At 45.1% G+C, this 27,438-nt stretch overlaps 1 protein-coding gene across 18 annotated transcripts in view; it reads left to right on the top strand.

The window, feature by feature from the left end:
• Nucleotides 1-27,438, top strand: part of KALRN (kalirin RhoGEF kinase) — a 608,090-nt gene that overhangs the window by 41,162 nt on the left and 539,490 nt on the right. For 2 of the 18 annotated variants that reach the window (XM_064494454.1, XM_064494448.1), the window contains exon 1: nucleotides 18,578-19,360. The exons of 15 other annotated variants lie outside the window; for them this stretch is intronic. In XM_064494454.1, coding sequence (XP_064350524.1) covers nucleotides 19,294-19,360 — 67 coding nt within the window. In that variant the 5' untranslated portion in view covers nucleotides 18,578-19,293. Of the gene's footprint in view, nucleotides 1-18,577; nucleotides 19,361-27,438 lie in introns of those variants that run through there. One more of the 18 variants, XM_031454550.2, reaches the window with a different exon arrangement.

Raw genomic sequence — 27,438 nt, 5'->3', positions numbered from 1 at the left:
TATGTGCAGGCTTCCCTTCCACACCCCAACTCCCAAAGGGCCAGAGGAGTGATTGACTGGAGCATCCCGGCCCAGCATGCTTCCTATTATGAGGGAGCATCTTTCCAGGACAGACAGAGAGAATGGGCTAAAGTTGCAGTGGGAGAAACTGATTTTGGACACAGGGGAGAACTTCCAATGAGCTCGAGTGGGAGGCTCAAGGGGCAGGTGGAAGCACTCTGGAGATGTTGAGAATATCTGTGTGAGTGGAGAGGCAGAGACCCAGCTGAGGTGAGGGCAGTGTGGGAAAGGACCTCCTGAAGCTTCTGGGCTGAGGCTGCTGCTGGTCAGGATCACTTCTCTGCTCCAGCAGTAAGTGCCTGACTGGGGTTGTTAAGCTAATTGTTAAATTAGAGAGGCTGGAGAAGCAAATTGCTTCATGATGGGATTTCTCCATCGGTGTCCAAGGCTGATGTCATCCGTGTGTTCCTCCTCGATGGGGTGGGGCTAGGGGGAATGGTGGGCAGTCCCGACACACGTTTTAATAAACCTCCATCAGTGGCAACAAGCCCCTGCTTCTCTGGGAGGCCAGCATCTGCCATTGTGAGGAGTTCCCTGCCAGTTTTCTGTGCTTCTGTTTATTGTCTCCAATTCCTGAGCCTCCCTATGATGATATTTTAGATCTTCTTCTTAGGGATTGTAAGCTCAGGTGCCTAGAAGAGCCAGACTGTTAACCTGGAAGACAGAAATGAGCCAAGTGTAGATGGTGAGTGGAGACTCTCACTCAGGGAGCAGTAAGGAGTGTTGGGGACTGTGGCAAACTGGAGAGTGGTGCCTCCTCTACGGGGCAGCAGCTACTCAGCTCCAGCTGATTGATGCCATGTGGAAATGTGAGCTCCTTCTTGCCACATCTTGTTTCAAAGAGGGTTCAAATATGGTTTTTTTTTTAATTTGTTTTGTTTTTTTATTAAACAGCCTGATTTTTAAATGTTGAAACTAATTCAATTAAAAGACCTTGCATTGGTAAAACAAAGTTCATTTCCAGGGTAAGTTTGGCTTGTGGCCCTCCAGTGTGCCACTTCTGGTCCAAACTGCTTGTCTTACAGATGAAGAAACTGAGATCCAGAAATGTTAAGCCTTTGGCCCAAGGTTACAGGGAGTCAAGGTTACTGCCTGGGGCTTGTAACTCCCATCTGACACTCTTCTGCTTCTTCGTTCTGTTTTGGGACCAAGCAGTCTCTATGCTGTGGCAGGCTGGCCAGAGGAGAGTAGAGCCGGATGGACATGATTGTGTGGTGCTTCATGCCACATTGTTGTTCTTGTGCTTTTGTGCGTCACTGGGGCTCAGATGCTCCAAGTGGGTTAGGGGAATTCAGGGTGCTTTTGCAGATGTGGGGGGGTGGGGAGGACTTAAGTTGCCCCCTGTTTTGGAGCCCTCACCCATGCCTGCTATCATTCCTACTCTTTCCCACAGGCACTGGCTTCCTTTCCCACAGATGCTGCACACACATGCACACACGGAGGCACTAGGGAAGCATCTATATGCCACTTCCTGCCCACTGTCACTCAGGTGTACACCTTGGGATCATTTTAGACTGTCCCCGCTCTTCCTCTGGATTCCTCAGCTTGGAACCAGCTTTCCAGTGTTACTGCTTCTCTCCCAGTTCAGGAGTTGCACAACATTGGGACTGACTTTAGATCTGACTGCTCCCAACCCCTTCTCCCCATTACTGTCTGATAAATCTTCCCAAGCACAAACTTTGATTCCTATTCAGAGTGGCTCTACGTTGCCCGTTGATAAAGTAACAACTCCTTAACTTGGCATCTCAGGCTTCAAAGCCCTATGATATTGCTGCCATAGTCATCAGTGTGGCCTAGTTGTGGATCCCAGCCACTTACCAGCTGTGCCAACTTGGGCAATTTTCTTGACTTCTCTGAGCATGTTTCCTTCTCTATAACAAGAGGGTTTCACACAGAATTGTTTGAAGAAATAAATGAACTCATGAATGTAAAACACTTAGCCTGACACCTACTGATTATTTAACTAAAGGTATTTATTCATGGACCTCTAGGCTCTGATCGCAGTATGACCTGTCCCATAGCCTTAGCTCCAGCTACTTTGAACTACTTGGTAATCCCAGTGCCTTGGCCCATTTTCTCATTCTCTAATATCCATCCTTTTTTGGTTTTGCTGTGTCTACTCTGTGGCATAGGTATTGTGTACGTGTCTCAGCTTCCTTCCTCCACTGCATGTTCTTTGAGGGCAGGGCCTGAGTATGACGCATCCTGTACCACAACAGCACAAGAGATGCTCAGGAAATGTTTGTGGAATGGATAAACATTATCCTGGAACAGCTGTCTGGACTTGGGCTCCACATTAATTCATTAATTGATAATGTGTGTATTTATAATAGTTACATGAATATTTATTGAGTCCTACTGTGTTCAGGGATTCTGTTGTAAAAGAAACAGATACAGACTAGGCCTTCATGAATCCTGCAGTGTAACCAGGCAGTGGGCCAGTACAGAGGCCACTGAAGTCAGGGTGGAAGGCTGGGGGAAGGGCCAGTGCAGGGCTGTGTGGCAAGGCAGGTGCTGGATGCTATTGGTGCACACAGTGAGGGCATCCAGCACAGCCCTAGCCCTCCTGAGAGCTTCCTGGAAGAAGAGGTGTTTCACCTGAGACCAGAAGGATGAGTAGGACCTTGAGCCAGGTATATCATTTATTGTGATGAAACTGTCTTAAATCTCAGTTTTAAGAAAATCTTGCTTTGTTTTCATTCACTCACCAGCTCCTACATAAATACTTTTTGAGATCCAGGTTTTCTGAAGTGATCTGTAACCAAGGTGATGTAACAGGTTTAGGTTGCTGGGGACTGGGACAAGAGTTGTTGATTGTATTCAGATTTTAAGCAACACCCAAGCTGACAGCTGTGGCTGGAGAAGGAAAGTTTCTCCTTTCTTTAAGAGCTGGGTGGGAGATTATTCTCTTCTAATTGGGAAAAGATAATCATATACTTTCATGCTGTCAGGATGTGGAGATTCAGCAGCTCGGCCTATTCTGTTTTTGTTTGTTGCTTGCTTGTTTTGTGGCTTCAGCTGTGTGGATCCAGGGACAGGAAAGCTAGAAGCAGGAAATGGCTGAGGTGTTTGTCTGACCCTCCTGTTGGGTCCTCTGCTTGGGTTGGGGAGAAAGGCTATAGTAGCAGACATGGTCTGCAGCTGCGGAGGAAGCAGAGGAGATTTTTGCATGAAGAGGAGACGCAGGGATCTGGAACTGTGTGTAGGTCAGGAAACTTGACACCAGAGAGAGGAGGCCACAGAAGAAGATAAGGTTGTCTTTGTAGACCCAGTACAAAGGAAATGCACAAGAGGAAAGCAAGTGATTAAGAATCATTGTGATGGAATAATCAGAAAAATTATGAATTATACTTACATGTTCCTCTGAAATGGGCTACTTTTGGGCTTAATGCTTGCATCTGTTCTTTTTTAAATTTTATTTTAAAAAGCGTTATAAAACTGTGCTAATTTCTTTTCCACCACAGCTAACATTTAGGACTCAGAGTCCAAAGCATCTACTGCCACCTGGTGGCAGAGTACACCACCTGTGGGATTTGAAGTTGTTGGGGTTACACAGTGATTGAAAATAGATTCTGCTGCCAAAATATGGAATCATAAAATATTAGAGTTGTTGGAAATCTTAAAGATCACATAGTTTTGATTCTAATGAAATCCAATATCTTTTTAAAATAGAGTATTTTACTTGAATGCCTCCAATAACAGGGAGCTCATGATCTTGCCTGATAGACTGTTCTGTTGTCATTCATTCTATCAGAATGTTTCTTCTTTTTAAAAAAAATTTTAATAGGAAGAATTCCTTGCATTTACTTGCCCTACTTTTACCTCTCAAAAAACCCAAAATAAGTTTACTGTGTCATCTTCATTATAAGCCTTCAAATATTTGAAGGATTTTCTCTTGTTTTGAGGTTAAACAGTTGTGGTTCCTTCAATCTGTATTCTGAAGTCACGCTCTTCAGACTCCCCATAGACATTTCTTTTCTCTAGCTGCATTCTACTTTGCCGTTGTCCCTGCCTAATTGTGCTGTCAGGCTTCGATCCAACACAGTGCTGCAGACACGGTCAGCTGAGTGATCCCCGGTACTTGCAGGCTACCTGGACACTAGAATTTGCTTTTGCAGTCTTTCCACAATGCTGACACCTCTTAGGTTTGTGGTAACAGAAAGCTCAAGAATTTGTGTCCGTTCCCATATTTTTGAACTTTTTCTTTTAAAGCTAAAAGCAAGGCTTTAAAACCAAAGCTGAATCACATAGCTTAACACAATACGTTCTGAATTTCAGATGTTACAGATAAAGCCAAAACCCTTTTTAACTTCATAGCTTAGTTTCTCCCTGGAGGTAGATCCTGCTAGCAGATGTTAGGGACCCTCCAGACCTTTTCCTCCATTTACATATATGTATGTCTGTATATACATCTCTAGAAATGTGTAAATTTCTCTTTGTGTGTGTGTATATGGCTCAGGTTATCAGGCTTTTCATATCATTTTGCACCTTTTTTTTTTCATGCAGTGACATGTCTTGAAAATCTTCTGTATAGTATTCCTCATTGTAGATATTTCATAACTGTCTTAGCAATTCTTCTGTTATTTCTGTTCTTTTACTTTTTTTTTTTTTTACCATTATAAACAATGCTGTAATGGACATTCATAAACAAGCATGCACATATATAAGTGTTTCTCTCGGGTAGATACAAAGGACTGGAATTGCTAAGTAAGTGATAGGTACATTTTTTATTTTAAAATGTAGATCTCAGGCATAAAGTTTGCCTCTGTTAATTTTGACCGAGTGTTCAAATCTGCTGAGATTAAATTTACATACTGATTTTGGTCATCTCTTATAATATTAAGCCCGCTATACCAGTTTTGTATTATCTATCCACACTATAAGCATATCTTTCATCTTGTCATCTTAGCAACTAGTTTTTTAAAAAAGTCAAACACAACAGACAAGGGAAGAGCTTTGTGGCTACCACCATTGGCCAGTATTCCACCTATAGCTCACTGTATTGTCCTAATAAACACTCTTTGGGTTCTGCAGTTTATCTACCATAATTCCACCCAACTCTACTCTCATCCTGTGCATTTTTAACTATCTTATCTACAAGGATATTTTGGAGGACATTTGCCAAAGGTATAGCAGAAATCCAGACACACTGTGTGGTGTTCTCCTGCTCACCCACCCTTGTGGGCCTGTCACGGAGGGAAATGAAGATGACATACATTGCCCAGGATGAGTGTCGTTTGAAGTAGATCTGGTAACACTTTAATGAGCAATGTTTTTATGTATCCCCATGGAAGAATGCATTCCATCTCCAAGACATTAGGAAAAAATAAACTGTTCTCACATTACTCTTCTTACCTACATGTTCCCAAACCAGTTGGTCTCCCAGCAAGACTCTGTCTGGTGGCGGAGACACAGCAGCCTTAATGATAAGCTCAGTGCCTAGGGTTATAGTTCCACTGTTACTCAAGCTACTTTAGCATATACAGAGATATATTCACATGAACATGCGCATTGACCCACAGCCATGGACATATGTTTTGTCCCTCTAGTTCTCGTGATGAGAGGACATTTTCCAAGTCACAGCTTTTATTAGTTTACTTTGCCTTATCTGGAAGAAGGGTAGAGATGATAGGGCAGATAATTTCCAACTCACTTTTATCTGGCTTTGAAATTCATAATACGATTTGCCACAGATGACCCTCAAAATGAAAGCGATGGTGGGACCAGAGTCCTGGAGTGGATGGGACTCTGAAAATCCTCCTCCTCTAGGATAGATGTGCAGTCACATCACTGCAAATGCATATGGTGGTGGTCCTCCAGAGTCCCCCTGCTCCCCAGGCTGGGATTTGGGAGCTCTGTTGCCTTTCTGGAGGTGGCCAGGCTTGGACTTTTCATTGAGGAAAAGACCTCCGTTGCCTCATTTTTAGGGCATCCAGGATGGAAAACATAATCTCAAGTATCTGTGATGTAATCTCCAAGGGAAAAGTTGCGTTGGCTTTTTCTTACTATAAGTAGAAATTCTGTTTCCTTTTTTTCCTTCAGTGAGCCTGAGCTATCAAAGGCTCCTGGCAAAGTTACAGCTAAGTAGATCTCCAAAATCCCACAGCCAGCTTTATTTGCAGATTGGGATGGTGCTGGTGTCATTTCTGCTTCAGAAGAGAAAAATAGAAGGAACAACAAATACGCCTTTAACTCCTGATGTTTCTTTTTTCTTTTCCCTTAAGCAAATAAACAAAACAAACATAAAAAACATAGCGAGAAATGCGGAAGGGAAGAAATGATACAAGATGAGCTAACTGTTCCCAGTTTGCATCCTGCAATGTGTCTTTACCCTGGGATGAAGCACTATGCTAGGCACTCGGTGCCAATGGTAGGCAGATGTGGGGTGGGATACAAAAATGCACCAACTATGGTCTTTGTCCGTAGAAGTTTACAGTGTGATGAAGATTGTGTGCAGACGGCATGGATACAGTGAACTGACCAGTGTTTTTCTGGCAGGAGTTAGATTGATAGTACTTGGGTAAATAAACTACCCTTATAAAGAAGAATCCACCTTTTGTTTTTCGTAGGTCATGCAAAGCCACATTTATACTTTGAATACAGAGATAATGAACAGAATCTTAGGTTCAAGTCTTCTGTTGCTAGTTCAAGTTAAATAGACCCCTACTTGAGGCAAATCTGTATTTCCCTCTAAGAACCACTCCTTTCCTCTGGGACCTGGTGATCTCTTGCCTTGGGCAAGGCTACACCCATCCCCTCTTTTTTTCTTGAGTTACTGCTAGAAGGCAGAAATTACACTCTTCAGACTGTGCGTTCTTGGGGGAGACTCCTGGGTGTTCTGGTCCTTCATGTATTTCCAGGCTTAGTCCAGGATATGACACAGAGTCAGCACCTAATAAGTGCTTGTTGAATAAATGAAAGCTGCCTTCACCTATTCCTCATTCATTCATTCATCATTCACTGAATACATGTTTATCGAGTGCCTTCTCTGCCAGGCACTAGGGATATAGCAATGAATGGGATCCTGTTGAGGAGACAGCCATATAGACGACTGGAGTATAATTTGATATATAATGGATATCATGTGATACTGAGGAAGAACAGGATATGATGGGTACATATGCAGGGATGCCCAGCCCAGCTGGGTGGGGCGGGGAACTCCTTCTAGAGACTGACAGACTCAGCACAGATAGCTTAATGACAATGTTCCAAAGCATGGGAAGAGCATATGTGATGGACCAAAAAGGAAGAGCTAGAGAGCATGGAGAGTGAGGGCCAGACAGTTAATGATGATCATAAACACATATATAGTACTCACTGTGTGCCAGGTACTATTTTAAGCCCTTTTTGTTTGCTAACTTATTTAAATACTATTATTATCATCCTGATTCTGCAGGTAAGGAAACAAAGGCACAGGAGGTTAAGTAGCTTGAGTGAGCTCACACAGCCAGTCAGTGGTAGGAGGGGCATAGGAAGTCATGGTGGTGACACAGCACTTGAACCTATTTGGGGGTGGGGCTGATTTCCAGGGGGAATCCTGGCATCCTGCTGGACATGGATAGGCCCTGGTGGTAGCAGCCCGCTTGGTGGATACGTACTAAAGACTGCCAGGGCTTCTGGTATATCCTGATTGTCACGTCCGCCTTCATCAGGCAGTTGATGACACCTTCCCTTGCTGCTGTAGATGGTTTGTTGTGTCTTGTTGTCTGTGAACAGACTGCAGAGGAGAGTGTCTCCAGCTCCTAGAGAGAACGGACTTGGGACAACAAAGAACAGTTAAACCATAGGTGACCAGATTGCATCTCCACTTCAGTCTCTAAACAGGGAAGAGAAGGAGAAATGGTTTAAAGACATCTGCCCCCCAAACTGGACACCGTCTCCTGGTGCTAGGCCCCTGGATGTGATTGTCAGGACTATGGGTGGTGAGGGACGGGTGAGGAGGGAGAATATTTTGGTTGATTGCCCCTCAGTCTCTGGAGAGTGGGCCTGAAAGGGGCGGGGGTCTTAGTTCTGCTTTCTCTCTTCTGCTTTGGAAATGAGTGATCCACTGCGAGGCGTCAGTGTCCTCACAGGCCTTGCACATTCCCTCCTCATGGCAAGGCACGACCCTCCCTCTGAACCCCTGCAGGCAGATCCTGCCCGAGGGGTGTCCTTGCAGCCCCCTCACAGCCTGCTGCCACTCGCTCAGGAAGAGCGCAGGAACTGCACATTGGTGTTTGGAAAAATTAATGCTTTCAAGATGAGTTCCACGCAGCCTTAGCATGTCTGTCTGTCTCTCTCTCACCCGCTGAAAGAAAAGAAGCATTCTTAGACAATTACTCCCCAAGGGAGCCCATGGACTGGCTTTGTTTATTGAGTGTTTTTAGTTACAACACGTGAAGTTCTAAGATTTTTTTTGGCTTTGGGTTTTTTTTTTTTTAAACCCCTGGTTTTTGTTATGGGGATAGGGAAGATGAGTGAATTCCCAATTAACAGAGCACTTAAATGGTTTAAAATTGTGAAAAGTGTGTTCTTATGTGGGCACAAACTTGAGGCCCCAGGTTCAGGAACTTGGGAAGACCTGACAGATGGAACCCAGGCACAGGGCTTGCCTCAGGCAGCACTGTACCCAGATGTTCAAAGCTTTCCATCTGCAGCTCTTTGGGGCCACATCTCTACTGGTGAGTGGCTCCTTCCCTTCCTTGGACTCTCCATGTCTTCACTTTGTCTTCTGATGGACACAGCACTTATGACACAGCCACAATCAGCTGTCACCTCTCTTCTCCTCAGCCCCCTCCCACCCTCTTCAGTCCTTAGCTACTAAAATAACCAAACTTTCAGTAGAGACTGCAGATTTGAAAGTATCAGTGTTCGAGTCAGAGCCCACCGTTCGAGGGCAGGGATGGCAGACCTGCCAGCCCGTGTGTCACAGCTTTTCCAGCCTCATCTTGGCAGCCGTCACTAATTGACAGTGCTGCTCTTTCCGCATCCTTCCTGCCTGTGGCCTCAGGGCTGCCCCCGAGCCCTGCAGCCCCCCCCCCCCGCCCACCCCAGCAAAGTCTCAAAGATATTTATTAATACAAAGGGAAAGATAGTAGTTTTATTTAGCAGAAAGCTCTGGACAATCACTGCTCCTGGTTAGAGCTGGAACTTGAGATGAAACATAGTTGCCTTTTCTGACCAAAGCCACACAAGCTGTCTAAGTGGATGACAAGCGAATGGTCTGAGAAGAATTGGGTGGTACTGAGTGCTTGTTGAGTTCACGAAGCGCCCACCTAGTCCTCATGGTAAGCAAGGTGTGGAGCCAAGTGGGGGATGAACTGCCTCTGCCAGCCAGTGGACAGGCGCACGAGTCTAGGGAGTTGGTTATGAGGACCTGTGGGTTCTCTGGAGACTCACATTCCAGATCCTGTGAGTGGGAAGTGGACAAGGAACTTGCTTTCCTAGCCCCGAAGGAGTACCTGTTTTCCAGAAAAGATCTGAGCTGCTACTTTAGTCAGGCTGCATAAATGCTTTGAAAATTACCAAAGTAACGAATGCTTATGGTAAAAAAGTGTAACGACAGAAAATTGTATAAAATACAGTTATCTAACTACCTACCCCGATTCCCTAGGGATAACCACTGTTAACAGTTTGGTGTATATCTTACCAGAATTCCTTTTCTATGCATATTGAAATATATACTCATAGTGTCTATGTGTGTATTTATATTCCATATCTCCTCTCCCTGCCAAAATGGAATACTACAAATTATTTCGAATTATCTTGCAGATTGTATTCTCCCACCCAGTAATGTATCATGGACATCATTTTATGTCACTGTGTATAAAATTGCTTGTCCTTTTTAATGGTTTCAAAGTATAATATAGATTGTACCATATTTGTATCACAATTTATTTAACTAGTCTTTTGTCATTGGATTTTTAGGTTATCTCCAGCTTTTTTTTTCTGTTGCAGAATACACTGAAACATTTGTGTAAGTGTGGCAGGTGAGAGTTTTATAAGTAGAATTGCTGGATTAAAGGCTATGCATTTCAGAAATGTTGCTAGGTACTGCCAAATCAGTCTCTAAAAATGTTATCTCAATATACTCTCCTGCCAGATTATATATATTTATTTTCCAATATGATAGGTAAAATATAGCATGCTGTTATGCTTTAATTTGCATTTCCCTGATTAGTGAAAGTTAGCATCTTTTTACCTTTTCTCAGTCTTTTGTGTTTCTTTTGTGAATTACCTGTTCATATTCTTGACTCACTTTTATACTGGGTTGTTTAGCTTTTTCTTAGTGTTTTTAGGAGCTCTTTGTAAATTAGAGGTATTAATTCTTTATGTGATGTTTCGATGCAGTGTAGTAAATATTTGTCTCCTAGATTATCTTTTAACATTTTTCTTGTTTTTGTAATTTTATATATTCTTTTTTCCCCTGAGGACTTAAAAAAATCCACAATTGTTAAAAAATTAATACAATATAAAAAGGTCCTTATATGACTTTATGCCTGTCTACTCAACCCCCTCCCCTATAGATAACTATCAGTGTTATTTTTTGTGAATTCTTCCAATGTGTTCTTTTTGAAAATAGAGGCAAATCTGAATCCACACTTATTTTACCACTTTCTTATCAAAAGCAAGTGAATGCTAACTTTATTGTTCTATGCCTTGCATTTTTAACCCAACAGTATGTCTGGACAGTCTTTTCATATCAATTTGCAGAAAGCCTTATCATTTTTAACAGCTGCAAAGTATTCCATTGTGTGAGCCTACCATACACAGTTCAGCGGGCTTCAGACTGCCTTGCTTATGTATGCCCTAAAAGGATATTGAAAACTATTTACGCCTGTCACAACATTTAAGTTGACATTGAACATTTGTCTTACCATAAGTTTAAGTGATTGCAAATAAAATATTTTCGAGCGTGTTGTATATTATATACAGACTTTAAATATATTCTTTTTATTTTTGGTTGGGGAGGTAATTAGTTTTATTTATTTTTTAATGGAGGTGCTGGGTATTGAACCCAGGACCTTGTGCATGCTAGGCATGGATTCTACCACTGAGCTGTACCCACCCCCCTAAATACATTTTCTTTAAAATCTTGGAGTTTCAAATTTAATGAATTGAAAAAGGCAGCTCTCACTGTCAAAGCAGGCAACCAAATCAGACATACTTACTTACTATCAGAGAAAGTCTGACTTCTTTTTAAAATTTAAGCATGCATGTTAATTAGATACCCGTGTAACAACCTTGTCTTCAGAATTCAAATCCCAAGATAGGTAGATAGGTAGATAAATAGATATGGTTCTGAGACTGGCCACACTTTTGTCTTCTAGGTGAAATAAGGTACAGTCCTTTTCAATACTTTCTTGTGCACTCATCCAATCTTGTGGCTTTAACTCTGTACTCAATGACTCCCTGTTTCATTTATCAGTTACACTGTGGTAAACCATTCCCAGTCTTTGTGGCTTAGAACAACAGTTTACCGTTTCTTGTGATTGCAAGGGTCGAGCACACGGTTCTGTTTCACGTGGTGTCTGCCGGGTTGCTGGGACGGCTGGAAGCTCCAAAGTGGACTCACTCACGTGGATGGCAGTGGGTGTGGGTGGGGCTGGACTAGCTGTGCTTCTCAGCCTGGGTCCTTGGTTCTCCTTCATGTGGTCTTTCCATGTGGCTTGGGCTTCTCCCTGCATAGCAGCTAGACTCCAAGAATAGTTTTATTTATTCATGACCCCATCATCTTAAAATGTCTTTTAAAAAGTTAGTTGATATAATTCAAGGGTAAAAATTTGAAAGGTGTAAAAAGATACCACATGAAAAGTATTCCTTGCACTGCTATTGTCCCTCCCCTCTTCTCAGGTGATTGATATATCCCCCCCAGAGATTAAAAAAATGCATATATGAGCCAGTATGTTGAGCATTGTGTCTTGCTTAGGAAAACTTTTCCACCCTAAGACTATAAAAGTTTTTCTTCATGAAGTTTTATATATGTAGATATATATGTGTGTTTGTGTGTGTGTGTGTGTGTGTATATATATATATATATATTTTTTTTTTTTTAACATGGATGTCTAACTAGGATTTCCTATGTGCACACTGTGAGGCTGGGAGTGGGTGATAGACTTTTAGGGAAGCCAAATCATTGGTGTTTACTACATGGAAACTCCATCAGTGAACTCCTTAAAGTTTTCCATCTTGTCAGTACCCAGGGCCATCCACATGGTTCATGAGGGTGTAGTCAAAGGACTTTTTGTAATTGAATCTCTTTTTGAACTTTGCAACCTGTGTTAAGGCAGAGGGAGGAAGCTAGATGCCTGGGGCAGCTGGGCAAGTGAGATATACACGAGTCTGCCCCTTCCTGCAGGGCAGGTAGAGAGCTGGGGGATTTGGAGTTGTGACTTGTCCCTAACTCAGGACTTGACAAAAGCTGCTTGGCTTACAGTTGTGCTCACTGGCAAAGCTGACATTGTTTTTAACTGGCTTATCTGTCCACTTAGGTCCCATGAATTGAGAATCTCAACCTGGCACGAGCTTGTTTTCTACTGTATGAGAAGGCGCTAACTTTATGAAGCACCTACTGTGTTCGGTACAATGCTTAGTATTTTATATATAGTATTTTGTTTTTTCCTCATGCAGGCTGTTCAGATTTTGTAAGATCAACCTTATCTTCATCAGAAATGGAGATTTAGGGAAGTTAAGTGATTTACTTCAAGTTACTCAGTGAGTCAAAAAAAGATTTGGGATTTGAACCCAGTTGGTCTGATTCAGCTCAGGCCCTTTCCCAAAACCTAGAAGGCTTCAGATTAACAGTATAAACAGATCATAAAGAGATTAGCTGTAGGATTTATGGGAATCTGTTATTTTCAAGAACCATAAGCAGAATTCATTTGCTAAAAAGTAAAGTAATCATGGCAACTGATTCTTTTCTTTTTAAAAATAAGAGTCAAGGAAGAGAGAATTGAAGTTGGCTAGTGTGCAGCTACTCTGGGGTGTGTGTGTGTGTGTGTGTGTGTGTGTGTTGAGGGTGGGTGTCAGGGCATTCAGGTTAGTCAAATATTCTTATGTAATAATGGAACACACACAAATTATATGTTTCCCACACACCACCCCCCTCCGACAGAATACAGAAAAAAATTTTAGTTCTAGATATATGCTAGCCAAAATTTAGTATTTCTTTGATGGGCTCTTTTGGATCCTGTTGAACTTCACACTTATTATTATCAATCCCAGTCACTGTAGCCTGGTGCCTAATTTTCCTGGGCAGATATGCCGAAGGGGGTCTATTTAGAAAAGAAGACGTGGGATGAAGAGAGAAGGGAGAGAATTCTCCACAGCAGGGCTCCCCATGGGCTGAGGGAGGCACGAGGTTTCAGCTGTGGTGACTGACAACCTAAGTTTTCTGATTCTAACTCAGTGAACTGTGGGAATTGAGAGATGGGAGGAACCGTGAAGGGGAACCAAACCACAAGGGGTGAACGGCTCGCCGACGTGAGGGGCCTTTAGGTCACCGAGTCACACTGCCTCCTTTGACAGGTGAAGAAACTGCTGTTCGTGGAGGAAAGAGGGTCCTCTTACTGGCCGTGAGGGAAGCAGAGGAGGCAATACCGGGCTCTCTGGATGGCTAGGCCTGTTGGGTCAGGTTCTGAGGTGTCCTCTTCCACAATTTATTCGGGTTTTTTTTTTTTTTTCCTTCAAAAAGGACTGCTTTACAGTTTAGGTGCTTTGGAGAGGGCAACCAACCTGGTGGTCGTGTGCTGGTTAAGAAATGGGAGGTCAGGAGAGCAAGTGAGGGAGGCAGAGTCCCTTGAGTTGCCTTCAACAGGATGCTGGACAGGCGGACGCCTATGAAACTTACAGGAAGAGAGTCGTGGACCCTCCTTCTTGCCCCCCACGTACCCCCACCACTGCTTACCTAAGGCCTAGACTTCTGCTCCCCTTTTTTGTGATTGAATAAATTGTCATTCCAGATCATAATTTGTACAAGTTAAGCTCTTTGACTTAAGAACATATACATATGTATATGTTAACTTAGCATTCCTGGTGGTGGTATTCCATTTCTCTTTTTAAAAAATTGATGTATAGTTGACATACAACATTGTATCAGTTTCAGGTGTACAACATAATGATTTGGCTGTATTGTGAAATGATCACAGCGATAAGTCTAATTAACATCTGTCACCATCTACAGTTAGAGATTGCTTTTTTTCTTAGATGAGAACTTTTAAGATCTGTTCTCTTAGCAACTTTCAAATATGCAATACAGTATTATTAACTATAGTCACCATGCTGTATGTTACATTCCCAGGACTTACCTATTGTATAACTGGAAGTTTGTACCTTTTGACCCACTTTACCTACTCCCTGCTGCCCACCTCCAGCAACCACCAGTTTGCTCTCTGTATCCATGAGCTTGGCTTTGTTTCTGTTCTGTTTTCCTTCCTTTGACTCTGAAGGCCATATCTTTTGCCAAAATGTAGTATTCCCCAAGGGTCTAAATATTAAGCTCTCATCATGAAAACCTTAGAGTGGATGAAATTAGCATACTTTTCATGGGCCCATGGGTGAGCTTTGACAAGGCAGAGCTAGAGGGGAAGGATCTGGCTTTTGGGGCATGGGGCAGGGGTGTTGGGGCACATACTGTTGTTGGAGATTCAGGGCAATGTTGGGGCTCTAGCAACTGGTGGGGAACAAATGAATGCTCAGGGGAGGGGCTGGGGAGGAACTGCATTTCTCCCATTTAACAATTTGGTTTAGAGCACAGTGTGGTGAAGGCTTGTGAGACGTCTTTGTGGGCTGGGGCTCCCCCAGCCAAGGGAGAGTTAAAGATGCCAGTGGAGGTCAGAGGTGAACAAGGATGAAAGTGACACAAAAGCCAGGGCATGGCGGGCTAATTAGTCCCGCCTTTCCCTCCTGCTGCCCGGCCTGATATTTGAGGTGACATTTAAAGCCATTGTGCAGATGAACGCTTTCTGGAGCCTGTGGAGAGATGAGGCTGATTTTCAGCCTCTTGGTTGGCAGCTCCCAGCCCTCCGTCTGGGGCCCTCTCCTGGGCCCCCCTTTACCTTCCAGGAGACCCTCCTAGTTTTGGACCCAGGGTCCTCCTCCCTCCCGGACTCTGACGGTGTGTGGGGAAATGGGTTACACTCTAGAATTCAACCAAAATAGTTCAGTGAAGTAAGAGAGACGAGCAGGGACAGAAGCAGATGGATCACCGTTTCAGACTCACCTGGGAGCTCGTGAAAAATGTAGGCTCCGGGAGTGAGGCCTAGTGATCTGCATGGAAAACCAACCCTCTAAGGTGATTCTGCCGCCCATTAAATTTTGAGGACCTCTGAGCTAGAGAATGCATGAGGTTAGCTGGGAAAGCCCTCTTGGGAGAAGTGGACTTGAATTTCAGTGTGACAGGTGATACCTGTCCTAGGTGCTGTTCTCCTGGGGACACTGGGCTCTCACAGGACAGACTGGCCACTGTCCATCCCGTCCACGGATGGTGTTACTGACAATATGTTACCAAAGGCCTCACTTCACCACTTGGGAGCTAACCGCCAAGGGGACAGAAGTGGTGTGGGAGGTGGCTGAGGATGGTGTCTGCCGGAGCGTGTGATAACATGTTGCAACTGAAGCACAGCTTGCGGGCAAAATGGCACCCTGGTGGAGCCCACTTCCTGGGGCGGGTGGCCGGGGTTCGTCTTCACTCTGGTACACAGACTGGCAACTCTGCCGCCTCCGTGTGGCCTCCACTGATCAGATAGCCCGACGTGTCCGAGGAGCCAGCCAGCTCTGCTGCGGGAACAGTGGTCACTGTCCCGGGAGATGAGTGGGAAAGATTTGGGACACGATTACTTCTCTCCTCCCTCCATGCTGCTTGCCTTCTGCTCCATACACTTGTGCTGCCTTTGTCTGATCGGGAACACAGTGTTTCTCCGTTGGGGCAGGCAGAGAGAGGGAGAAAGAACAGTGCCAAATAGGAAGAAGGAACAGCGACGAGAAGGGAACACATCTATGTTGTGCCACCAAGTAACCGGTGATCATCCAGATGGGCATCGGCCCTCTGGAATGGATGGGCTGTTGCTGGTCTGGAGATGCTCCTTGTCCCTGGAGAACAGGTCCCCATAGCCAGCCAGGTGGGTTGGAGGAACCACACCAACGGGAATGGCTGTGCTTGCTTTGACCACTATGAAAGAAGGAGCTGCTGCAGGAGTATTGTGTAAGACAAAACAACAACAACAACAACAAAAACCTAATAAAGCCCCTTCCTGGCCAATACCCCATCCATTCTAATTGCACTGCAGCTAAATGGCAACTCTGACAGTCTCTTGGAACATTTTATTCAACTTCTGAAGGGGCTGCATTGAAACTACGGCTTATGAGGCTCTGTAGGGGTTGGAGAAATGAGCAGTGGTGGGTTGGGGAGCTCCAAGGAGCCCAGCTTGATGGGTTGAAGCCAATCTTTAGTAAAATTGCTGGCTGAGTGGTTTCACTCTGGGGCTGACCCCACAGGTAATGCTTATATTCTTAGGTTCACAGAGTATGGGGGAAGTGCTTGCACCTGTATTATTTGTTAACATCTTTATTCCCTTTATCTCTTTGAAAACGAGGCTGTGTGAAATGTTTGGCACTTGGTTACTAGAAGGAGGGGGAAAGGGCCAGCTTCCTTCTCCAGGCCCGAGAATGGGCTGTGCAATAGTAGTATTAGCCCCAGCAGAGTACTCGAGTTTACTCAGCATCTACACGGGCCCTGGGACTGTGCTCACAGTCAGATGCTCTTTCCAAAGCCCATCTCTGCCTAGATCTCCTGCTTGGTGGGAGCCCTGGGTGCATCCCTCCCACCTCAGGTTTCTCCTGGCTTGGGTTAGAGCCATTTTGTCATTGTCATTTGGAGATGCTCTCCCTCGGCAGCCACAAGCCAGGAGCCAAAAATGAAAGGTTGTCGCTCGGTAAGAGACCACAGGCAGCCCTCTACTCACCCTGTGCTCATGGCTCGTCAGCACTGCCCTGGGGGTCCTGCCTTACTGCGAGGGCCCCCATCTCTCTATGAAAGACACCACAGTTCCTCAGGAGATAATCCAGGGCCCCAGAAACTCTTCAGGAGGAGACAGATGGCACATACTTCTCCCTCAGCCCAGCCAGTTACTAGGTATTTGACCATGAGCAACCTGTTGGAACATGGGCTTTCTCTTCTGTAAACTGGGAAAGCAAGTCCCATCCTCCAGACCTTGTAGGGCTGTTAAGAGGCCCAAGGGAGATGATGGATGTGGAAGTGCTTTGTGAGCTAAAAAGGACTGGCCACACCTGAATGATGGATCTTGTTATTCATGAAGGAAGTGGGAGGCTAAGGGTCAGTGCACTTCTCTCCAGACAGGGAGTAGGAGGGGTTTGCATTCTTGTGTTAACTACACACTGGAGTCTTGTCCATTTAAGGTAATAATAAAATAATACTAACAGAGCCTGTGAGTCTGAGGGCAGTGGTGTCTGCTCAGTCCCAATGCTGGCCTTTAAGAGGGAACCACGATGCAGTGGTGGGCTGGGCTGATGGACACTGTGGCTCTGCTCACTTTCCCTCTCTGAGCTCCTGCTCCTGGACATGCCTCCTCCTCAGCCTGAATTCTGTCAGAATCTGCAGCCTGTGTCATCTTGGAGGCCTAAGACCCCAGGAAGAGCTGACGCTGAGGGAGGCCTGCTCTCGCTGGAAGCCTGGGGTGCCAACATTTCTATTAGGACAGCGGGAAGGCACTGCAGGCATGACCTGGGCTGAAACAAGAGCTGTGATGAATGTGCACATGGCTCCCGGGTAGTTTTTAGGCTTGGAGTCCAAGGTTATTCCAGACCTGGGGTCTCCTTGGATTTCACTTCTGTGAACAGGACTTCTGGTCACCTGGTGGCACAGCCTCACCTCACCATGTCAGTGGCCAGCACCCTGTAAAATGGGTTCCCAGCAGGGCAAGGCCAAGATGCCCTGTCCTCCTTCTACAGGCCTTAGGCGGTGCCACAGGATGGAGGCCCCGGCAGTCCACTGCTCTTCCTGACTTGAAAACGAAACCATGTGGGGTGCCCAGACTCACTTGCCTGCTCACTCATTCAGTTAGTAAACACGCAAGCTCTTGCAAACTTCAAGATACTTCAGGGGATGCAACGATGATCACAGAGCTGATTTTGTCTTCATGGAGTTTATGGTCAAGTGAGGCAGTGGAGTCCTATTCAAAAGAGAAAGCGAAATGCAATATAGAGAGGGAGGCCAGGCAAGGCTGCCCGGTTCTGTGGCATTTGAGCTACACGTTGAAAAAATCAGAAGGATTTGGCCACGATGAAGTCGGGGAGGAAGGTAGACATGCCATGGGCAGGAAGAATGGGGCAAAGGTACTGAAGTGGGAAAGCATGGGATGTCAGGACGAGTGGGAACTGAGAATCTGGCGAGAGGAAGAGGGGTTGGAGGGAGAGGGGGAATGATCTCTTGAGCACTGCCATCCACCAAGTGCTGGACCAGAAATGTTAGGTTCTTCCTTTTCTTAGAGCCTCACAATAGCTCGCTGAGGCAAATGCTATTCTGTCTAGTTTGCAGAGGAAGAAGCTGGGGCTTAGCAGGGAAGTACTTGATCAAGGCAACTATGAAGTGGTAGCAGGATTTGCATCTATGACTATGTGACTCTGGAGCCCATGCTCTCTCCACTATAACCGAGGATCCACTAAGGGAGAAAGGGTCTTTTTCTGAGTTCAGCAGCCTTAGGCAGGGGTGGTTAAGGTCCCTGAAAGCAAAGCAGTGAGGCTCTGGCTCTTCTGGGCTGACCTCAGAGTCCAGGATGGCTGAGCTCCCAGCTTCCCACCCCTGTCCTGTTAGGGGAGCCACTGGTATCTGGTGTGGGAGACAGGGGAAGCCAGGATAGCAGGAGATCCAAAAATGAAATTCAAGACATGGCCTTGAGTGTGGATTTGTGTTCCCAAGACCACCTCTCCCCTTCCCTCTTTGTGAAAGCCCTCCCTGGCTGCCCTCCCCTGCAGCTCTGACCTCCCCTTGGGCCCATGCAGGCTTGGTCTGCACAAGGCGGCGGTGTTCTGCACTTGTTCCTTTGTTGCTGTGAAACGGGCTCCCAGCACAGTCAGCCTCTGTGTGGGAGGACTGGTGGCTGTCTTCACAGGCAGGCATTTGCTTAGAACAGGCTGCGTGCAAGCCCGGCGTCAAGTAATTCCGGCCTTCTTGAGTCAGCGGTGGTGGGACGAGGCTCTGCTGAGGGGACTGGCTGTGAAGGATGAGTTCGGGGTGGGATGACGGACCGCTTCTGGGACCAGTGGTATCTTTGGTATCTCCGCTTGCTCCGGCTGCTGGATCGAGGTATTCCTGGGGGAGAGAGAATGAATATGAGAATGTGTGTTGCGTATGTGTGTGTGTGTGAAAGAGAAACAGAGGAGATATGCACACACAGATACATAGAGAGACAGAGATACACACACACACACACACACAAAGACATAGCACAGAAGGGAGCAGAGAGCAAGAAGAAAGAGAAGAGGGAATGAAACGGAGGTGAATAGCCAACCTATGGGAAGTTAAAAAAGGCTGTTTTTCTGGGGACATTTGTGACCCAGTTGGGAATCAGGAGCACAGGGCCATTTGGGGATCATCTGTGTATCAGGGTTTCATTTCTTGTGGGGTTGATCACCAAGCTCAGTACTGTAGTCAAAGACAAGTTAAGCCCTGTCTTGCAGGGCTCTCGGTGGAACACTGAGCAGTGTAGCAAGGAGAGTGGTCCCTGAGCAAGAAGCTGGGGGCAAACAGATGCAGGTTCCCATCTCAGTTCTGCCACCACCAGCTCTGTGACCTTAGGCTGATTTATGTGACCTTTCTGAGCTCGTTTTCCCATCTGCTGGGGTTGTTGTGGAATTCTTAATTTAATTCATACCTGTAAAGCACATTAACATACTGTCTGGTGCATAGTAGGTGCTTTGTAAGTGTTCGTTTCCTCCTTACATGCCCCTCAGCATCATGAAGCTACAGCACCCATCCTGAGGACAGCTCCCTTTGTGGGTTATCTGTGGACAGAGCCAGCACAGAATTTGCAGTTAGTCAAAAGGGAAGGGGAAGTCAGTTTTATTCCCCAGGTTAATCTGACCTTAATACATTTCACCATGAAGTATTCATGTGATTTAAATCTCCTGGTAATGTGATACAAATCTAGACATGCCATTGTTAGGAAAAGCCACTGTTAACTTGGTTAATTGATTTTTTTTTCCCCACAATGTTGAGTGGTTTTTGTTTGTTTGTTTTTTAAAAAAGCTTTGGCTTCTTTAAGAGGTTTTGGCAAGAATGAGATCAAATCCCTGATGGAAAATGTGGCCCTGGGGAGGCCCCGCTGCACAGCCCAAGGTGTGCTTATCTTCACCGGGAATGGTTTTAGTTGTGCCAGGAGGTCAGTGCCAGGTGCAAGAGAGAGCTGCACATAGCAGGTGATCCCGGGCTGTTATCGGGGAGAAATCAAAGATGGAGGAAGCCAAACCAGCACATCTGAAAAGCAATCTCTCACTAGCACTGAGAAACAGGCCAGGGGGAGCCCAGACGTGAGATGAGAGTGTCAGGAAGAGAGCCAGAACTTTCTTACTGGTGAAGATCATAGACCAGTGGAGGGAGGAGACCACAGGTGTGAATCCCCCTTATCTGTGTGACCTCAGACAAGTTACTTAACCTCTCTATGCCTCCTGCACTGTAGAAGGGAATGCTAATGATAATAGTAGCACCAACTCTGAGGGTTGCTGTAGGGGTTAAGTGAAAAGCTACAAGTGAAATACTTATCCCAGTGCCTGGCATAAAGAAAGTGCCCTTTAAATGTTAGTTTTCATTACCAAGGTACTTAATTCTCACTGTCTTACAGACATCTTAGGAAAGACAGAGCAAGTGGTATATAATAACAAGGAGTTGAGAAAAGTCCAATTAAGAGTTATTAGAGGCTTAGAGACAATTTATACTTACGTAAATTAAAACAAGATTCAAATTAACATATGATGCTAATTATAAAAAGAAACTAGATGTTAATGTATAAGTTATTAATAATAATGTGGTTTTATGCTTTAGAAAATGCTTGAATCCATGATTTACAAACTTAGGATCAAGTTTTGGCGCCATTACTTTCTAAGTGCCCTTGAATAAATGGTTTACCCTCCAACTGACCCTCAGTTTGTTAATCTGAAAAATGGGAGTGTCAATGATAACAATACCTATATTATAGAATTTGAGGGAAATTTATAGTGTTAGTGCATGTAAAAGTGTCAGGCATCCTTAGAAATGTCAGGTTAATGACTTTATGGATTGATGGTTTAAACTTTCCCCCTTGGATAGTAAACGCTGGTTGCCAGAATCGTGTGTTCTTCCGTGCATGTTTTGTCACCACATATGGCTGTAATTGGAAAGTTTATGGTCTTTCATAAACAGTGTCTCTAGGGTTTTCTTTAATGTGAGGCTTTAGACGAGCTGCTTCTGACTGTGTAAGGCAACTTATTTCCAGGCTTTAGGAGGCTGGCTGTTGATTATGTTGCCCAGTTCTGGTTAATGGGTATCCCAGTATTACACAGGTAGCTGTGTCCATACCCACATCCATGTTCAAGCAACTTCTCTCTAGTAACTAATGTTAGCTAACATTGTGTAGACAACAGCATGCTTTAACGTGGCGTGCTAGACTGAGCTCGCTCATGGGAGATGCTCAGTAAATTTTTGTTGAATGAATGGATGAATGATGCACCTGTCCTCTGGGCAGTGAACAGAATTCTCTTGGCTCTCTCTTTAGTGTAGAGGAATTTAGCTCCCATCATCTGTTTTAGGATTTTGTGTCATTTCACCCTTATCATTGTCATGCTGCATGTCATTTTGAAAGTAACAGGCCTCAAGAAAGTGAGGAGGGAATAAGCAATGAGAAGAAGTGGGAAATGATGAGGTTAGACCAGGAAATTGAAATAATCGACAAGCTGTGTGCCAGCCTGAGTCATTCTCTTGGCTGTGACTGGGGGATCAATGAATCTGTGACTTGACACACCTAGGAAAAGGGAGGAAACATTAGAGCAGAAATAAACTTTACTAAGCAGTGGCAGTGTATGCTTGGTGATTGCAGATGAGTCTTTTGTCTTCCCCCATCATGATTCATGAAGGGTAAGGATTTAAGAAAATAAAAGGATTGTTTTCTAAGGCTGTACTTAACTATAGTGAGGATTTATAAGAAAATGAACTGCCAGGTTGCTCAGACACAATTATTTTGATGATTTCTTTCATTAATAGCAGATGCTGTTTTTATGGTGTTTGTTACTGGGCGTTTGTCAGCTCTGCTGATTTTGCTCTGTGCTTTCGGATGGTGACTAAGGAGATGGTTCCTCTGGTGGGGACTACCCATTGAGACAGAAGTGCTGGTACAGGTAAGGAACGTGAGTGTGCATAGAAGAGAGGGGACGTAATGTTGTGTTCTGTTGTTGAGTGTTGGTAAGTCCCCATGGATACGACAGATGAGGTAGGAGTTTACATTTCTTTGTTTAAATCTGATTTTTTTGGTAATGAAAAGGGAAGAGTGAAAAGACTGATGTTCTTTATTCATAGAACGTCAGGCAGTGTTTCCTAGCGTGTGGGGACAACCACTGCTGGTAGCATGTGAAATGATTTCAGGCAGTTACAGGTGTCCCTGGAGGGTTTCTTGCTGGTCGCTGCCTGGCACTGTCTGGAGCACAATCTGTTTTGTCCAGTGTCAGCTTCTACTGTGTTGTCCATTCCCTGCCCCACCACATCCAGTCAGGCCCTGAGCATCTCTCAGAGCTCCCCTTAATCCCACCTCCAGTCTCCCTTTTACCTGTCCACCAGCCCTATCTGGGCATCATCTCTGGCCCAGATATCTGCCTCCTCCAGCCCTACTGGTCCCTCAGTCTACTTTCTCTATCTCTAGAGCTCCTGTCCCATACCTCCTGTCACCCCATTCCCTGGGATTCCTTCCTCCTTCTCTAACCCATAGCCAAGACTTCATCCTTCTCACTGCTATGCCTGGGCTAATTTGGGCCCATGGATCCTGGGTCTCCTGCCCTGGGCCCACCCATCCCTGATTGTTAACTCTGAGTGTTTTCTCCTCTCAGGAGCCATGGTCTTTTCTTCTCTTTTTTCTGCCTTTTTATGTCACCTTGCCATTACCCCAGTTCACTAGTTTCTTTTAAAAACAATTTTAAGTAAAAGATGAAGTCGATTTGAAATGATATCAAGGAAATAACTGTAGGAGGTATGTGGATATGGTGAAATGGTAACAGAAGTACAAAAATGACTGATGTGTGGAAAATGTAAGTGATACGTTGCATTTACATCATAGGCTTTAGGCTACTGATTTCTTCTTGGTGCTTCGTCTGCATTCCTGTAGCTAACCACAAAGTGCTTTGGACTCTGAACCAGAAACCAACTGGTTCTCATTCCTGGGCATATACCAGAATTATCTGGGGCTCTTAGAAAGCATGACATCTGGTTCCTCCCTTCCCACCTCTCTGCCCACCCCCAGCCAAATAAACTGGAGTCTCTGGAAAGGGGGCTGGACATTTTCTAGGAGCTCTGCAGGTGATTCTAATGACAGCCCCAGGTGAGAAGTGCTCATTGTCATGCCTTCATGTGCATGCCAGAGAGTAAAGGCAAACATGACTCTTTAGCAAATAACAAAATAAATGAGAAAATCAGTCACTTCATGAGAGTAGTACATGTAGGAGTAAACAAAAGAATGTACTAAGGAACAAAATTTAAAGGAACACAATCCTTTGGATATAATTCATGTATTTCTCCAGAAACTTAAACTACAACCGTTTTCTATCACTACCTAAGTTGTGACTTTCCTTCGTATTTCTTTCAAATTTTTTCTCAGGAAAAAATTTTACCTGTGCCCCAAGATGTTGTCTGGCTCCAGCCCACCTTGGGTTTCTCGCTCTCCGTCCTAGCTGCCCAGGGCTCTGGAGATGGGGTGGTGGTCTGTCACTGCAGATGTCAAAAACCTCTCCTTACTTGATTAGTATAACTCCAGTAGGAGAGCACTACCCATATTTGGCTATAATCAGAGAAAGAAAAGCCCCTTTCTCCCTTCGAGAAAATAGCTGGGCAGGGAGGACAGTGACTTTCCTTAGGCCTTTGTGGTGTTGGGCTCTTTTCTGGGCCAGGAATCTATTTGTTTCTCACTAAATTCACCTCTCCCTGCATGGCCATCCTCTATTGCCTCAGTTTTCAGATCTTCCAAACGTTCTATCCAAGCATTGACTATGCTCAGGTGCAGCGTGGGGTCAGGATGCAGCTGGCCTTCAGGGCCGGGGCTCTCGGGACCCTGATCTTTGGTCTCGGCCTTCTCATGCCTGCAGCCCCTGCTTTCCCATCACGGGCAGATGCCTCGTCTTTGGCTTGCTTGCTGCTCAGTTACCTGCCCAGCTCTGGCCCCTGACTGTGTCTGTCTGATTTGGTGTCTCTACTTAGTCCACTCCTAGCCTGCCACGGACTCTGGATATTCACCTTGGTCCGGCTTGTCCTGTTCTCGTTACCTATTGCGTATAAGTACCCAGCGTGATATGTAGCTTCTTTGTGACAGCTTTTATGACTTGTTCCTTCCTTTCTATGGTTGGCGGGGAGAAAGAAGAGCATAGCATGTGCATGAAAAGCCTGCAGGCTGGTTCTCCTGTGCTGAGAATTTTCTAACTAGAGGAGGTTAGGTTGTAATCACCTTCTGATTTGAGCTGAATATCCATATAATGTGACTTAAAGAAGTCACTTTAAGTTAGCTTTTTAAGCCACAAGTAGATATCTCTTATTCAGTTGGCTTTTGGCACAAGACCACTTTCCTAAAGGGAGCAGGCCTCTTATTCGATAAACAATTTAAACACAGCACCTGTTGAAATGCCATCCCAGGACAATTCCCTGTTGCTCCACACCAGAACCTCCTCAGCAACCTTCACATTTTCCTATGCTTCTGTTTGAGATGCCCTAAGCCTCCCCTTCTTACAGTTAATCCACATCCTTCCCTTTCCAAATCTTGTAATCCCTATGTCCTCCAGAAAAAGCTCCCCCAATTAATCATACCTGATTCTGTTCAGAGACATATGGGCACTTGAGGTGGAATGCCGGTGTTTTGTGATTCACAATGTGCTCCTGTGGGTGGCAGTAGGACGCGCCTTATCAGGAGGTGCGAGCCTTGAGGGAGTTAATATGCGTGACTGGTGCCTGGAGCAAATAAGTGCTCAGTAGGAGCATGCTGCCCTCTCAGATTTCTGTCGCTTTTAGGAGCTTAGTTTCTTCAGGAGGTCCTTCCCGAGAAGCACCTCCAGAAGCAACTAAGAGAGTAGAGCTTCCCTGAGGGCAGGTCCTTGTCCCATCATCCCTTTGTATTCTCACCCAGACCCCTAGTTCAAGTTGTATCCTATTAGGAAACCCAATAAATAGAGCTAACAGAGTATCTGAACTCTCCAGGGAATTCATAGACTGTGCTGACTATCACAGAATTGTTGGTGGCGGGAGAGGGGGAAGGGAAGAAAACTGCAATGATTTGACAGTTCCAATATCTTATCCCCCTTGGTCCTGACCATGTCTCTCTGAGAGAATTTACTTTAGTTCCCATTTCACAGATAGGAAATAGGGTCATAGAGGTTAAAGACTTTGCTAAAGTTGCAGAGCTGCGATAAGAAGAATCAAGATCCAGGACCCCTGACTCCTACCTGGGATGAGTTCTCTCCTCTACCTGCTGCTGTACAGGTGGGAAGATCCCCATCTTTCTCTCTGGCATACATGTTAAATGGGGGTATCTGCCCACCTCCTCTGTTCGCAGAAAGTAGAGTGTCTCGCCAGGATGTTTTGTCTGTGGTGTGAGATCACCAGCCAAGATATATCTAGGCCAAGTCCTGGGGGAAGGACACCGATAGCTGTGCTGTGAGGCCCCAGTGTGGTGTTTCTATCCAGTGGGGTGGAGGTGACTGTCATGTGAGAAAAGTAAAGCAAACACCTCCCTGGTCATGGCACAGCCTCCCAGCACCTGTTCTCCTGTTGTGGCGTTTTCAGTGATTGCTCAGAGCTGGGGGCCATTGGGGCAGCTGTGTCCCCGGATGTCAGAAAGCCAACTATGGATTCCTGGTGTAGGTGGGTTTGCTCTTCACCTTGTGGATGTAGGTGACGTGTTACCAAAGAAATTGTCAAAGCGATAAATAGTACTGTTATTATTAGTGGCAATAGTGACAGTATCTATTAAGGGCCCCAGGAGTAGTAGGGAGTATTTAGGAGTAGGAAGTAGGATTCTGCCCTCAGGGAAATTCAAACTCCTGAAAGATCAAGAACCAGCGATAACTTCTCTGAGTCTCTCTTGGCTCTTCTATCAAATGATGGATGAATTATAAGGAATATCCCTTCTAGGTGTAATATTCATGGTTCTACATGGACAATACCTGCAACACCTGCAAAGTAATACACCCACAACATATCTGTGTGATCCCACAAGGTATTATTTCATGTTGAAATGCTAGATGAGCGCCATGAATGCACAAGGGGGGAGACATAGTTGGGTCTGAAGGAAAGAGGAAATGCTCACTCATTCATCAAACATCTTCTGAGGACCCATTATATGCTGTGCCCTATTCAAGGCTCTAGGAATTCAATGCTGAAGAAGACAGTGTTTGTGTCTTCACAGGCTTTAAAGTTTAGTGGGGGAAATAGACTATAACAAATAACACAGTAAATAACACAGTGGCAGGTAGAATAAACAGAGAGAACTGACTTGAGCTTTAGCAGTGTTTAATGATGAGAATGGAAGGCAGAGAGTACAGACTGCCCGGAGCATCTGTGTCGTAAGAGTTAAGTTTAGAGAGAGAGGTTGGGGTCGCCTTGTGAAGATTCTTGCTTGCATATCAAGTTAAAGGCAAATATTGGCAGAGCAGTAGCATTTAATTTTTAAAAAATGTATTGAACAATTCCCATGTATGAGGCAGTAGGTCAGGTGCTGGGAATACAAAGACGTATAACGTGGTGTAACAAACTGCCCGCTTCCTTCATGCGAGGCATGATTTTGAGTCATCTACCCCAAAGTGATAGTGGAATTGATATTAGCTCAGGAAAGACAGTATAGGGGAAAATGTGACTAGTGTAGGTTGGTTTTGGACAGTGTGGACTTGGGGAGACAGTATCCAAGGAAGAGAATTCCTAAGGGTAGGAGGAGGGCCAGGATACAGTAAATCCATGGCAGTAGAGGAGAAGGGCCATTTCCCATCTGCAGGAGACAGAGGAGTTTGGTGACAGAAGGCATTGGTGACTACTCACAGCATTGTTTCAGCAGCCTCGAGGAGGAGAAGACAGATTGTGGTGGGAGGCGGTGGTGAAGATGAGGCAGCAGCCAGCACATATTGTTTGTTTGAGAAATATGTCAGAAAATGCGAGGTAAAAATAGAATGGTG

Source organism: Camelus dromedarius, chromosome 2, assembly GCF_036321535.1.
Source record: "Camelus dromedarius isolate mCamDro1 chromosome 2, mCamDro1.pat, whole genome shotgun sequence".
NCBI lineage: Eukaryota > Metazoa > Chordata > Mammalia > Artiodactyla > Camelidae > Camelus > Camelus dromedarius.
This window is presented reverse-complemented; position numbering and strand designations above follow the sequence as displayed.